This window comes from Heteronotia binoei, chromosome 11 (assembly GCF_032191835.1).
Source record: "Heteronotia binoei isolate CCM8104 ecotype False Entrance Well chromosome 11, APGP_CSIRO_Hbin_v1, whole genome shotgun sequence".
Lineage (NCBI taxonomy): Eukaryota > Metazoa > Chordata > Lepidosauria > Squamata > Gekkonidae > Heteronotia > Heteronotia binoei.
The window spans coordinates 43,857,749-43,872,184 of record NC_083233.1 but is presented as its reverse complement, the minus strand read 5'-3'; the positions used below and the strand labels follow the sequence as shown (position 1 = coordinate 43,872,184).

The 14,436-nt window shown below is 45.2% G+C and overlaps 1 protein-coding gene across 1 annotated transcript in view; it reads left to right on the top strand.

Moving 5' to 3' along the window:
- Positions 1-4,602: 4,602 nt before the first annotated feature.
- Positions 4,603-14,436, top strand: part of SLC9A6 (solute carrier family 9 member A6) — a 42,725-nt gene continuing 32,891 nt past the window's right edge. Inside the window, exons 1-2 of the mRNA XM_060250274.1 lie at positions 4,603-5,010; positions 11,221-11,420. Of these exons, the coding sequence (XP_060106257.1) occupies positions 4,671-5,010; positions 11,221-11,420 (540 nt within the window). The 5' untranslated portion in view covers positions 4,603-4,670. The remainder of the gene's footprint in view (positions 5,011-11,220; positions 11,421-14,436) is intronic.

The following is a 14,436-nucleotide window of genomic DNA, read 5'->3' as shown; positions in this document are numbered from 1 at the left end:
TCTGAAAATAAGATCACCAGAAATGCCTTTATCAAATCTATAGTACAGCTGCACTGGTAATAGATGCACAATTCTGGCTGTCCTCAAAATAGATACTATATAGTATGAAAAAACACAGAGAAGGGCAACCAGAACAATCAAAATTCCAGAGAGGTAGCTGAGTTTGTTGCTGCAAAAATAAAATAGGTGTCTCATGGAAACTGACAGACTAATGCATTTTTATTTTAGCACATTTTTTCTGGATTAGACCCAACTTCAACAGATAATGAACAAAAAATTGTTAGAATAAGACTTTTCTAGTTATTAAAGTATCACAAGACTCTGGAAGGTAAAACATGGGCTTTTTAGTTTAGGGGGAAAGGATGGTTTTGAGAGATATGACTATAATGGTATGGAGAATGGACTGAGGAAATTCTTTATTGCAACTGGAAGTCACCCAATGAAATTGATTGGCAGTAGATTCAGAACAGAAAGTAGCTTTTCACACAACACATAATTTATGGGATTCCCAGCCACAATATATAGCAATGGTGACTAATTTAAATAGATTAGATAAAATCAAGGGGGATAATACTATCTGGCTCTTAGTCACAACACTTAAATAGGCTTTTGTGTTGAACAGCATGTATATAATTTAAGCATAATGGTGGGGGTCAAGAATAACTTTGTTGTGTTACTTTGCATGGAACACCCAGTCTCTTTTAAACGGGGCCCTTAGCAATTACATGTGTGGTGCTAACATGTCACAGATTTGTAACGCAGGTTGATGTTGGACTAGTCTGCTGATATTGTGTGAGTAGTTGTCCACATTAAACAAGATACTGCTTGGAAACTTCTCAGAAGTATATGACTACTGCTGGGTCCAAGATGCTGGACTAAGGGAGTAATTCTAAACAGCTCTACTCAGAAGTCCCTTTATTCAAAAAAGTGCATCTAGGATTGCACAGTAAATGGACCCTTGATAGCAGTGCTGTTTTTATGCTGAGGTTATGTACCCTCTCTGATCTGGAAAATATATATTATCCTTGATGAGTCAATTTTCCACTAAATCTTAAAATGTAAGTTATAGGGTTGCCACGTCTGGGTTAGAAAATACCTGGAGACTTTGGGGGTGGATCCAGGGTGGGGTTTGGGGAGGGGAGGGGAGGGGCCTCGGCATGGTACAATGCCATAGAGTCCACACTTCAAAGTTGCCATTTTCTCCTGATATCTGATGCCGGCGGATATCTGCCAGTTGGAATCAGTTGTAAAAGCAAGAGATCTCCAGGCCCCACCTGGAGACTGGCAACCATAGTAAATTAAGATCTGGCCTTGTGCCAAAATGGCAAGTACTAAAGCAACCACATCTTTAAGTTGTACGTCTTGATAATTGAGCAGGTGTACATATGGATATAAATGCAGTTTTGACTGGATACAGCTAGTAAATGTTGTGTCAACTGCTTTGACTGTCCTCTTCCTTCTCTCTCTCAAACAGTAGAACAGAGCATCTTGTATTCATACCCTTATGCTGCCTGGCAGGGGAAAACAAGTCAGAGCCAGGGTGGCAAACAAAAGCAAACCACATATTGTGTTAATCTGTGTGTTTATCACAATGCCATCATTTTTAATGATAGCATGCACTTACAGTTTCAATGGTTTCAGAAGGTAGCTGTGTTGATCTTCAGGAGAATAGTTAGATTTGAGTCTAATAGCCAACAAGAGTTTTAGGGTATAAACTTTCAAGAGTCAAAGCTCCTTTCATCAGAGATTAGTAGGAACGGAGATCTTTTGGGTTTGCCTCCCAATGTCCGTGAAGGGATATCATTGTCCAGTGTACAACATAGGTTGTAGGCAATGTTCCCTCTAAGCTGCAGAATCTTGTGAGCAAAATTTCTGCTGTTGTGAGCTACTGGCATTAAAGTTGTGAGCTACTGCATAAATTATTGTGCTCTAGGGTCATCCTTCCTGAGCTAAGACAAAAATGTGTGAGCTGTAGGCTAAAAATCTGCAAACCAGTTCACGCTAACTCAGTTTAGAGGGAACACTGGTTGTAGGTTGTTTATGATGTGTTGAACCAATTTGAGCAGAGAGTGGTATGTAACCACCAGTGATGTTCTGTTGTTGTTTCAATTGGGCCTGTCTTGTAGCAGGTTCTCCTTTGGTCTCATTCTGGCTTTGTTGATCTGTTTCCTTACTACATTGGGTGGGTATTATAATTCCTAGAATGTCTGTTGTAGATCCTGCAGGTGAGAATCTCTGTGTGTGATTCTATAGCACAGAACTTGGTTGTAGACAATGGGTCATTTGTTGTGTTTATAATGGTGACCCTCCCTGCATCACTGTGGGTGAATCAGTTCTGAAGACAGTCCAGCAGTTCAGCTACCTGGGGTGCATCATCTCCTCAGATGCCAAGATCGACAAGGAGATTAACAACAGGCTGGCAAAGGCAAACTGCGCATTTGGCCGACTGCACAAAAGAGTGTGGAGCAACAAGCATCTGAAAAAAGGCACAAAGATCAATGTTTACAAAGCGGTTGTGATGACAACCCTCATCTACGGCTCCGAATCGTGGGTTTTATACCGTCATCACCTGCGACTCCTTGAGCGCTTTCATCAGTGCTGCCTTCGCACCATCCTCAACATCCACTGGAGTGACTTTGTGACCAACACTGAAGTCCTCAAGAGGGCGGAGGTTACCAGCATCGAGGCACAGCTGTTGAAGATGCAGCTGCGCTGGGCAGGGCATATTTCTAGGATGGAAAACCACCGCCTTCCCAAGATTGCCCTGTATGGCGAACTCTCCACCGGCTATCGAAATAGAGGGGCACCAAAGAAGAGGTACAAGGACTCCTTGAAGAAATCCCTTAGCACCTGTCACATCAACCATCACCAGTGGTCTGACCTAGCCTCAGATCGCAAAGCATGGAGGCACACCATCCACCAGGCTGTCTCTTCCTTTGAGAACGCACGCATAGCTGGTCTTGAGGACAAAAGGAGATTGAGGAAGAATCGCACTGCTACAGGATCAACCCTAAATCAGACTTTTCCCTGCAGCCGCTGTGGCCGGACCTGCCTGTCCCACATTGGTCTTGTCAGCCACCAGCGAGCCTGCAGCAAACGTGGACTATTGCACCCTTCTTAAATCTTCGTTCGCGAAGCCGAGCCGAGAGAGAGAGAGAGAGAATGGTGACTGGAGGCATTTAGCTATGTTTGTTGCTCAGCAGGTTTCCAGTAAAAGGTGGTTTTTAAGCTTCTGTTATGTACTTGTACAGTAGTGTCTAGATTGGTTGATGGTCAGGTTGGTTGATGATGGGGTGGAGGTTGCTGAAGGCCTGGTTAAATTTCTCCAGCACTTCTTTCCTATGTGTCCAAATAATTTAAATATCTGATTGCAATAGACATTGTACCTTTGCATCCTTAACAACACACCTGCCATATTCTGACAGTGATAAAAAGATCCATTCCTACTTGTCTGACAAATGGAGCATTGACTCTTGGAAGATTATTCACTGAAACTCTTCTTGGTCTCTAAGGTGTTACTGGACTCAGATTTTATAGTTTCAATTTATTTTTCTCTTTCAAGTAAATATGACTAAGGTGTGAGGTGATGATCATAAGCATGTTTACAGTCTTATGCTACAATAAATGTGGCATGAGCATCTTAACGATGCTGTATAACTTTTGTTGCTGCTGCAGACTAACTTGGCTACCCATATGGAATTTATAACTATACTTTCAGGCTGATCCTCCATGTTTTCCTGGGATTAAATTTTATTGATTTTAATGGGCTTGCATTTAAGGTTACAATCATGTACATCTGCAAAGAAGTGGTGCAGATTTAGTGAGTCATTTATTGAGACCAAGCAAAGGCTTATACTACAATAAAACTATCTTTAAGGTGCCACACGACTTTTGTGATAGACTGCCCCATTGGACTCTGTAACAAAGCAGTGTGTGAACGTTTGAGTTCCCCAGATCTCTTAAATCTTAAACAGGGTTACAGCCTTCTAAGACAATAGTCAGTAAGCTTAAACTGGAGTAAATCTGTATAGCCTTGCAATATTAAATCAAGGTGGATGTTAAGCAATTCATGAGGCTTGCATAGCAGATAGCACTTCCTGCCAGCCATCTGAGAATCCTAACAATCTACAGACGCTGAGGCTTTCCCATCGTGTCTCAAAACCCCTCCATTTTTTTTTTTTTTGCGTAACATTCTTCCTGATGAAGGGTTCTATAAAATTCGAACGCTTGCGCTGCTAATGATTGACATGACAGCTGCTTTGGGGATTTTTCTGTGGTCTACCAAGAACTCGGCAGCCAGCCTGCAACTGTGGTACGAACTCCGTGGGGTCTTACTTCCCACATGCAAAGCTCAGACAGCACATGACTGCAGCTCCTCCGCTGACTGGAAGTAGTAAACCCTTCTCGAATCAGTAGTAGTGTTTGCTTCTTAGTAAACTGGGAGGATTGGGGCATAAGGCAAGGATCCTAAGCGTACTTTCGAACCCCAAGCCAAACCAATCTCTCCCTCTCTCCTTTGCCTGTAAACATGACGTTCCGGAGGAAGGGGGCTCCTCGCTTCCACCAGCGCCTGCTCCCTAGGCGTCCGTCTCGTAGCGCCTGCGCGGCCGCCTCCTCTGATTCCACTCCCAGCCCTGGGTGGAGAGGAGGAGTGAGCCGGTGCCAAAGCCATGGCCATCCTGGCCCAGCTGGGACGATGCTGGGGAGGCGGGCCAGGGCGCCCCGAGGCCCTCCTGCCACGGCTTTGGGGGATGTTGCTGATGGGGATGGCTGGGCTGGACACCCGGGCCGGAGCAGGAGCTCTGGCAGATCCTCCCGCACTGGCAACACGGCCCGTGGCCCTGGAAGAGGAGATCGTGTCCGAGAAGGCGGCCGAAGCGAGCCATCGCCAAGACAGCGCCAACCTGCTCATCTTTATCCTCCTGCTCACCCTCACCATCCTCACCATCTGGCTCTTCAAGCACCGACGGGCGCGCTTCCTCCACGAGACTGGGCTGGCTATGATCTATGGTGAGTGGATGCCCTGCGTGCTCCATAGCAAGGTTGCTCTTCCGCATCCAGAGCCCCAGGCCACCGCTACCGTCCCCCTTCTCCGCCCCAAACCCAGACAGTAGGTTTAGGGCCCCAGGGCCAGCGGACCCGCCCACTACGACTTCCCAGCTCCTGAGCCGTAGAACAATCCCTCCAGCCCTCGCCATGTATCACACAGTTTAGAAAGAGGCTTTTCGGACTTCCCTTCAGGGGACCTGTTTATGTGCCAACATCTTTGCTGTCCCTGAGTCTGTTAAGTAGGCTGCTGCCCCTGAAAGCTTGGGCGAGGAGGAACCAGATACAGCTATTGCCTGTTTTGTGAGCTTCCTAGAAGAGACATCTGGCTGGCCACTGTTTGCAAATGGACCTTTGGTCTAATCCAGCAGCACTGGTTTTTTTTTCCTCTTGCCCATCCATTCATTGAAAACACTCACCCAACAACAAATGAGCTTTTTTGTATGTGTTTTGTGCTCATTTGTGGTATCCCAGAATTTACTGATCCATCTGTCAGCTGTACTTTGATTGTTTGCAGAGATGCAATAATCTCTGTAGAATACTGAAACCCAGAGGCTACATTTCAAGTGTCTGAAAACTGGAGAGGACAGTGACTGTATTTTACCAGTGCAGAGATTCTGCAGAATTCCATTCAGATCTAGAATTCTTGAGGTTTGCATGCACCTCAAGAATGAACAAACCACATGCAGGGACTGGTCTAGTGAGCAACATCCACCCGGTAGTACTGAGTCCTCAAATGACTTACACAGCAGCTGCATTCCTCCCTCCCCCAACTGAGAGTTACAAATTATGTTTACATTCTGAAACAGAGGTTTTATTTATTTATTATATTCATTGATACTCTCTGCCTATCTTCCCAGCTAGGACCCAAAGCAACTTATGTTGTTTTCCTCTCTTCCATGTTTATCCTCACAGTCACAACTGTTCTGGGGGGTGGGTTAGGCTGAGATAATGTGACTGGCCCAAAGTTACCCAGCAACTCTCCTTGGCAGAGTGGAGTTTTGAACCTGGGTATCTCAGTCTGATACTCTAACCACTATAGCACGCTGACTCTCAGTTGGCCTAAACCTGTGTAATACCTTTTATTATTATCAACCAAACTGATCCAAAATTTTGTGCAGGGTTTCAAGCCTACCAGGACTCTTAATCAGGCTGGACGTTACAAGATATAAATAGACAGAAGGGTGGAAAGCAGATCTGTCAGGCTGGGGTATAAAGGACTGATCCTGCTGTGAGATACCATACCAGCAGGCTATAAACTTAACTTTATTGCTATGTTGTAGGGCTACAGTATGCTGTTTGTTCTTTCACTGAAACACAAAAACTATCCAGAGGTCATCCCAAATTGTACCAAATGCCAAACAAGATATACAGGTCACTTGCAGGCTGAGGCACTTAGGAAACACCTTTATAGTGCATGTATTAACGGTGTTATATAGAGATTTCAGATGTTGCACAAGATCAAGAGTCCTGGTGGACTCGAAAGCTTGCACGATGTCATCGTAAATAGTATACATGGATTTTGGATCTTGCATGGACCAATATGGTTGTACAATCTTTTCTCAGTAGGCAGCCATCTAACGTCCTGCAGTTTACACATCTGCCTAGTGTCTTCTCTCTTGTGTCTGGACACTAAAGTATCCCTAGTGTGGATGTACTACCCAAGATGTGTGAATCCATCCAGCCCCCCATCCCACCTCAGGTGAACTAGCTCGTACACATTGAGGCATCTCTTTTTATTCCCACATGACTTTTAAGTGCCCCTTCTGCCTGATGATGCATTTTGAATGTGTGCACAGAGATTTATTCTGGCAGACTATTCTGCCTTCTGGTGGGCCATTCTGTGGTCAATGATAACATAACTGTTGTTGGAAGTTTCCAGAGTCCCACCATAGGTCTAGGATTGCAAATTGAGTTCTTCTCAGTACTTGCATGTTACCTGGGGCTGCTTTATCCAACAGTATCAGCACTAACCTTTGTAGCATATTTGAAGCCTATGCTATGTAAGGCAGTAAAGTGACTGGAAATTTTGAACGGTTCTCATGGTATCTTGCTCTTTGTACTTCTGGCTTTAATGGGTAATCACAAAATAGCATTGGGAAATTTAGGATGTAATTTCTTTAGGAAGAAAACTGTCTGTTTCATAGAAATACACTGAAAGCTGGATGACATTTAACAGTGCAGTCTTATGCAAACTTACTTCAGTCTAAATCCATTAAAATAATTTGGTTTGAACTGGAATAACTCAGTTAGGATTGTGCTGTAAATATTTTAGGTTGTTTGGTCTCAGAGACTAAAGTAATCAGGCTAAATATATCTGAATTGTATTATAAAGTTATTCACTGAACTTATTTTATTTATGAACAAGCAAGCACAAAACCTGGGTTATGAAGAACTGTATGGTAACTCATTCTAAGCATACTTTTGGAGTATTTTTAGATTAGGTGTTTGGTAAACACCTGTGTTTCCACTAAGAAGCTATTACTGGGGCATATATCTGCAAATTAAGATCTGGGGTTTGGTGTGGAAGTTTTTTTAAGTACTCAGACTGCTATGAAGTTTATTGACAGTGTATGTCTCTTTCACAGAATTGTTGTAGATGGCTAGCCATATTTGTTTGCTGTAAATGACAGTCTTGTGACACCTTAAGGACAATCCCATGCAGAGTTACTCTAGTCTAGGCCCACTGAAACCAGTAGGCTTAGACTGGCATAATTCTGCATAGGATCACACTGTAAATTTGTCTGTTAAGTTGAACATACACAGGCATATGAAGGTGCTTTAGTTCAAATCAGACTATGTAGTCCAGTATAGTCTACTTTGAGTGGTAGTGGCTTTCCAGATGGCAGACACACATTTCCAAACTGGAGAGTGCCAGGGACTGAAGCTAGAATTGTCTCTGTGCAAAACATGTGCTCTGCTGCTGAGTCATAGACCCTTTCCCATAAAGAGACACAAGAGTTTTTGTAGTTTAATCAGAGAGATGTTTGACAACAGTGGAATAATACAGTTAGAAAATTAAGTTTGGTGAACTAATTAATAACAGTGGGCAAATGCTGTAGGAGATTTTAACCTTAGCTAGTCATGTAAACCACATGAAGTTTCTGCAGGTGTTGCCTTTTGTTAGTGATTGGTGTCAGCTGAAGCCCATGTTTATTACTCTTGTTGATGTTGCTCTTGAATAGGTCTTTGGATATCAAGTTCACTATCCTTCCATGTCAGAGGTACCTTGTTTTTCCTGGGAGTAAAATTGACATACCATACAAAACTTGTAGTTTAGCACTTCAATACATAGTTTTTTTCATTCTCAAAACTCCCCCCCCCCTGGTTTTTTGCCTGGGATTTCATAGGTATGCCATCTAAATTTTGCATACATGCCAAATTCCTGTTTTGAATGAAGGCAGTGTAACACCTACACTCTGAATGAAAGATGCAAGCAATATCCAGGGGTGGAAGGTGAGGAATAAAGTTCTGCAACTTTTTTTGGTTTTATAGTTTTGGTGTTATAGGCCCCAGACTTGTATGACATGCATCACATATTAGCAGTACACAACTAAAGGCCTGATGTTTTGGATCCGCCATGAGTCTGAATCAATTCATCTTAAGTCTGAGGGAGATAAGGTGGGGATATAAATATTTAAAATAATAAATAAAATCGGATTTATCAGTATGCAGGTGACACTCAGCTGTATATCACCCCAACAAAACCATCCAGAGCTGCCATCACCTCCTTTCTGAGCCAGTGCCTGAATGTAGTGGTTAAATTATTGAAGGAGAATTGGAATAATAAATAATCCTGATTGGTAAGATCTCTGTACTGAATGGGGTAGTTCTATTGATGGGGCACAACTTTTAACTGAAGGACTTAGTTAAAAGCTTGGACTCTTCACGACCCCATGTACTTAATTTGTGTACTTAATTTAATATTAATGTTTTCTGTATTTTATATTTTGCTGTCACCTGCTTTGGGGAAAAGGCAGAGTACACAAATGTCCTTTTAAAAATTATGATCGCTGACTGATTGATTTGCTCACGGTGTATGTGTACAATTGGATGCTGAGTGGTATGCAGCAATGACAGGCCTGTGGGCCTGCAAGGAAAAGGACATGCATGCATAAGAGACCACCAGTTGCACTGCACTGTTTGATTATGCAAAAAGTAGCAGTGAACTGGCTTGAGTAGCTGAAGTGCTCAATGAAAAATTGACTTTCTGCTTACGACAGAGGAGCTGAACCAGAGGGTTTTTAAGCATCTGTACTGAGAATATTGCATCTTGGGGCATACTTCTGACATTTTCTGACATGTTGGATCCAGACTAGATTGACAGTTTCTGCTGATTCTCCCTTCCTGCTGTAGCCACCCCTCATGTCAGTCCTCAGGGTCCCCTATGTCCCAGGAGCAGCATTTGTGATCAGTGAGTTGGAGGAGGCAGTTTCATTCTGCCACTGGGAAATGTAGTCTGGTTCCAACTCACATGTTTGGAAGTTATATAGAAATATTCCATGAAGTCTGTCAAAGTTTCTGTGATTTATTAGCAGGATCCTACATGTTCATGGATACTTCTCTGGAAAAGTTGCATGGATAATTAGTTCCCATGTATTGCTTAGATTTGTATACAGTGGCTCCTAAAAATATGCCTAGACCTCTGAACTTTATATCAGAATAATCAGAAACATCAACATGCATCTTGGTTTTAATTATTGTAAAATGTGTGAATGATTTTATTGTATATTCTGTTTTAATATTTTATGTTTTTTAAATTGTTGTTAGCTGCCCTCAGCCCGTCAGGGGAAGGCGGGATATAAATTTAATAAAATAAATAAATAAAAGGTAGCCCTAAGAGAATGTGGTAAAGACCATCAAAAGTTTGAAAGATGCTGGGAATAGCAGGCCAGCATAAGATGGTCATGGAGAAGGCAGAATACCTATTGAATGTCCATTTCATTTCTTTAATTATAAGTTCCCCCCCTCCCTTTAAATGAACATTAAGCCTTTCAGGAAGTTCAGTCATAGAGTTTGCTTTTTTTTAACTGCATAAATTTATTGAGCATGAACAGTTGTGATTGCTACATTCTTCCCTTGTGGGTTTGAAATCTGATAAGAACAAGATATTTCTTATACCTCAAGAACGGAGTTTATCACAGCCTGTTCTCTTTCATGAGGAGATCAAGGATTCTGCCCATGCATTCAGGGCACAAGTCAAGACAAAAAAACAGGTGCAACAGAAATGTCCTTGAGTGGAAGTTTAGAGTTTTTAAAACTGTTCAGATTTTCTTGGAGTGCTGGAACCAAGCAATTAAGTCATGTTGCAGTGATGGGGTTTCCCAGCAAATCGGCTTCATCAAATGAATTTCTTAATGGCTTGTGTGAAATATAAGAAGCAAAGGCAGGTTTTTCAGGGGTTTTCCATCAAATCAGCTCAATCAAGTGAATTCCTTGAAGGGAAGATTAAAATTGTGAAAAGCAAAGGCAGGTAACTAGAATGTGCATAGTGCCTGTGTGGGTATTATCTGAAAAAATGAGGGTAGGTCTGTACAAAAAATTGTTTATGCAGGACCTTCCTGGGAGCTTAGGAGTGTGCTAAGTGTAGGTCCAAGTAGGTTTGAGCTTGCAAAATCACCTGTAGGGTATTGAGGAAAGGGCTGTTACTGCTGCTTCCTGTAAGATAAGTTCCTCCATTTTGGTGATGGTTAATTGCTGTCAGTTTTCTACAAATTGAACTTAACTGTTTACTTTAGCTTAGGATTTTCTAATTATCTCCTCTAATTTACCCTTTCTCTTCACTTCTCCTTCATTGCTAGATGGATATGTAGGTGATCCTTAAAAGTACATGTCATGTGAATACCAAGAACTTGACTGGCACTTTGTATAACTGTTTTTGTGGGACTTTCTACTTCATGAATGAATCAGAGCCACACCAATACTGGTGCCTTGAAGTCCCTACCTATGTCAGGCACCTGCTGTCCTCTAAGATGCATCTGTTGAGTGCATGTATTGCATTTCTGTTTAATTAACATTATAAACATTATGAACCAATGCTCACAGTATAAGGCTCAAACGACTTTGAACTTGTGATTTCTTGGTATATGTTGGTAAAAGCCACACATCTCTTTAAAGTATCTTAGCTTTCAGTTACCATGATAAATGGCTAGCATTCCATGTTCTTCTTTACAGGTGTCTTAGTGGGTGTTGTCCTTCGTTATGGTATCCACGTTCCCAGTGATGTCAACAATGACACATTGAAGTGCCAAGTGCAGACAAGCCCTGCCACATTGCTGCTCAACATCAGTGGAAAGTACTATGAATATACCCTCAAGGGGGAAATCAGCCCTCATGAGTTGAATAATGTTCAGGATAATGAGATGCTCAGAAAGGTAAGCTGATTGGGTGATCCTCTACTGAGGAAACAGCCTTCTGGAAAGGTAAAAGTTGGATTAATTTGGCTGACTTGGCATTGCTGGTCAACAACTCTTAGTGTGCCCTGCAAAAACAAACAAGAATAAATGTTCCCATATTTCTCTTTTGCAGCCCAATCCAGACATAAGTGGTGGCCAGCCGCGGCGTAGCTGCCGTGCCGCTAGTAGACTTCCTGAGGACTTCGGCATGCTGGAGCATAGGGAGGGAGAGGCGTAGCTTGCCGTGAGGGAGATGGTCGCCATGGCAACGCCTCTTGCATAGGCACAAGGGAGGTGGAGGCAATGGAGGGGAGGGCCAGCCCACCCCCCATTGGCTAGTTCTGGCACATGCACCACAGCTCATGACAGTCAGGGATGGGGAGAGGCTGATAGCCATCCCCAACCTGCCCCCAAATAGAGAACAGAGCCAATGATGGGCAGACCATCACAGGCAAAGGAGAGACATTCCACCAACACGGGGAGGGAACAGGAGTGAGGTTGGGCATGTGCGCATGAGAAGCCTGACTTGGTGGCGGGAGTGGGGGCGAGACAGGGCCGCATGGGACCACGGAGAAGCCGTCAGTCCCCTCACACCCTCCTGCTGTCAGAGACTCTGCCAGTGGCAGGCAGACAAGCAGGAAGTACCAAGTGCAGGAGTTCGCTGTCATAGACAGCGGCTAGAATGTGTGTCTGGGAGTGAGCAGCCCAGCAGCAGACACTCCCCCACCCAGAGACCCCCTGTGTTGTCCTGACGCCCCCTGCCATGTGCACAGAACACCTCTCCCGGGGGCTGCGAAACTCAGAGTGCGAGTGCATCAGCTGCAGAACTCTGAGTCCACTTCATCAGCCCCCCCCCTTAGTGCCCTGCGCACAACAGCCCTGTGGGGTTGGGTAGGCTGTCAGCCCGGGCAGGCTGAGGGGCGGCACTCCCCTCCCCTGTCCAGCCACACCAAGTCTGCCTGCCCTCCCAAGCATTCCCTCGAAGAGGCCCTGACAGAGGGGGGGTTTGCCCAGGGAACGTGCAGCGGATGCCAAGCAGGAGAGACAACAGAGGGCACAGCTCAGTCTTTATTTTTCCAGAACAGGGTGCAACAGTCTCCCTGGTGCGTGCTGGGCAGTCTTGCCATGGGCGAGGCTCCATTCCAAGTGGCGGGCAGAAACAGCTGAGGGAGTGGGGTAGCGGTGGAGTGACACACGCAGAAGCCTCTGTGTTGGAGTTCCACCTGCAAAATGGAGACAGAGATCAAGAGCACCTGCAGGGGCGGGGGCTGGAAGAGCAGACTGTGTTCTCTTAAAGGGACAGTCTCTGACCTACCTCCTTGCAGTGGGGCAGCTGCCACACACACACACCCCGTGCCCTGCCAGGGGTTTGGGAACGCGGCAGAGGGCAGACCATGGGAAGGGATCAGGCGGCAGCACAGGGGAGCGGGGTCAGCAAATGCCTCCTTCCAGAGCCCACTGCCTGGTTCAAGTGCCAGAGACGCTCACACACCAAGTGGTTGAGAGCAAGGGGAGGGGGAGGCTGGAGGGGTGACAGTGGAACTTACCCAGCCATGGGTGACAGTCCTCGCATGCAGAGCCTCCGGGAGCCCAGAACCTGTGGAGACCTGGAAACAAGAGCAGTTAGCCCCAGGGGAGAGACCTCTTTCTCCCCCTCGCAAGTCAAAGATACTGTCAAAGCAACCACGCAGTGCAAAATCCATCAGCAACGTGCCTGCCTGTCCCTCACTCTAAGTCTGTATGGCTGGGAACTCGCCGGCAGAGCTTTGCGCCATGTGCTCCTCTCCGTAACAACTGAGTTGTTTGAGGCCAGAGCGGAAGTATTTCTAGGAGGGGGGAGACCGTGATTGGGTGCTGGGGAGGGGGCTTGTCAGCCGAGGCGCAAGGGGATTGGCGAGGCAATCACACCGCTCCCTAAGGGGTTTGCAAGCTTCTGCAGCGGCAGAGGCAACCTTTGTTTTTGGTTTCAATGAGTGCCTATGGGACATGCCGCTATTTTTGCCGGCGTAAAGTTGCGCTTCTCGGGGGGGCGTGTCATGGGCCAAACTGTTCAGGAAGCTGCCTAAGCCTGGCCACGCCCCCAACTCCACCCCCTCCTCTGCCTGAATGCCGTGCTCTGCCTTACTTCCGCCCACACTCAGACGCAGCCCTCAGGCACCGCTGCCCTCAGGCGGAGTGGCACTCGGGTGGCCCCCCGCCTACATAACTCCCCGCTGCTGTGGTGGCGCCAGTCATACGTCGGTGCAAACCCTTTCTGCGCCCACGTAGCGGCTCGTCTGCTTCCAAAAGACTTTCCGCCCCCCCCCCCCCAATTGGCCTGTTACTATCCTTTCCATTAGAGCTAAAGCAGACACAATGAAAGTCCCAGTATTTCCCCCCTTTTCTATACATAGCAGGCATACATGGTCTTCAATTAAATTGGGGCTGTGGCGCAAGGCTCTCTGTCTCTGTGATACTCCACCGCCCCCCCGGCCAATTCATCTTCCAACCTGCAGTAGCCCTAGGGCTGCAGTGCCCCTATTTGCGTTGGTTGGGAAGCATACGTGTACCTGTGCCAGTACCTACATTTCCCCCCTACAGGGCAAATAGCTCCATAGGCCCATTTCAGGTCAGGAAAACTGCTAGAGTGAAGAAAGGCTCAAACCCCTCTCCCCTCATGCCCTGGTTCCAGTATTTAAAGAACCAAACCAAACATTTGAAGCTTGAGTCACAGAACTCTAGTGTCGTGTCTTGTTTACTGCTTGCTTGGGCTCTTATCAGTGAATTTTTCTTTCTACTGTATATTTCCAGAGAAGGTTTACAGTTCCTAAAAATGTACCATTTCATAAAATTAATGGGTAACCTAAAGAATTAGGTAACCTAAAGAATTAATACCATAACAGGCAAGCTGAGCAGCTTCAGAGTTGTAATTAACATTTTCAGGTGACCTAAAGAACATTGCAATATATTAAATAAATGTAATCAGTCTCATATACACAGTACTGAAATCACACTG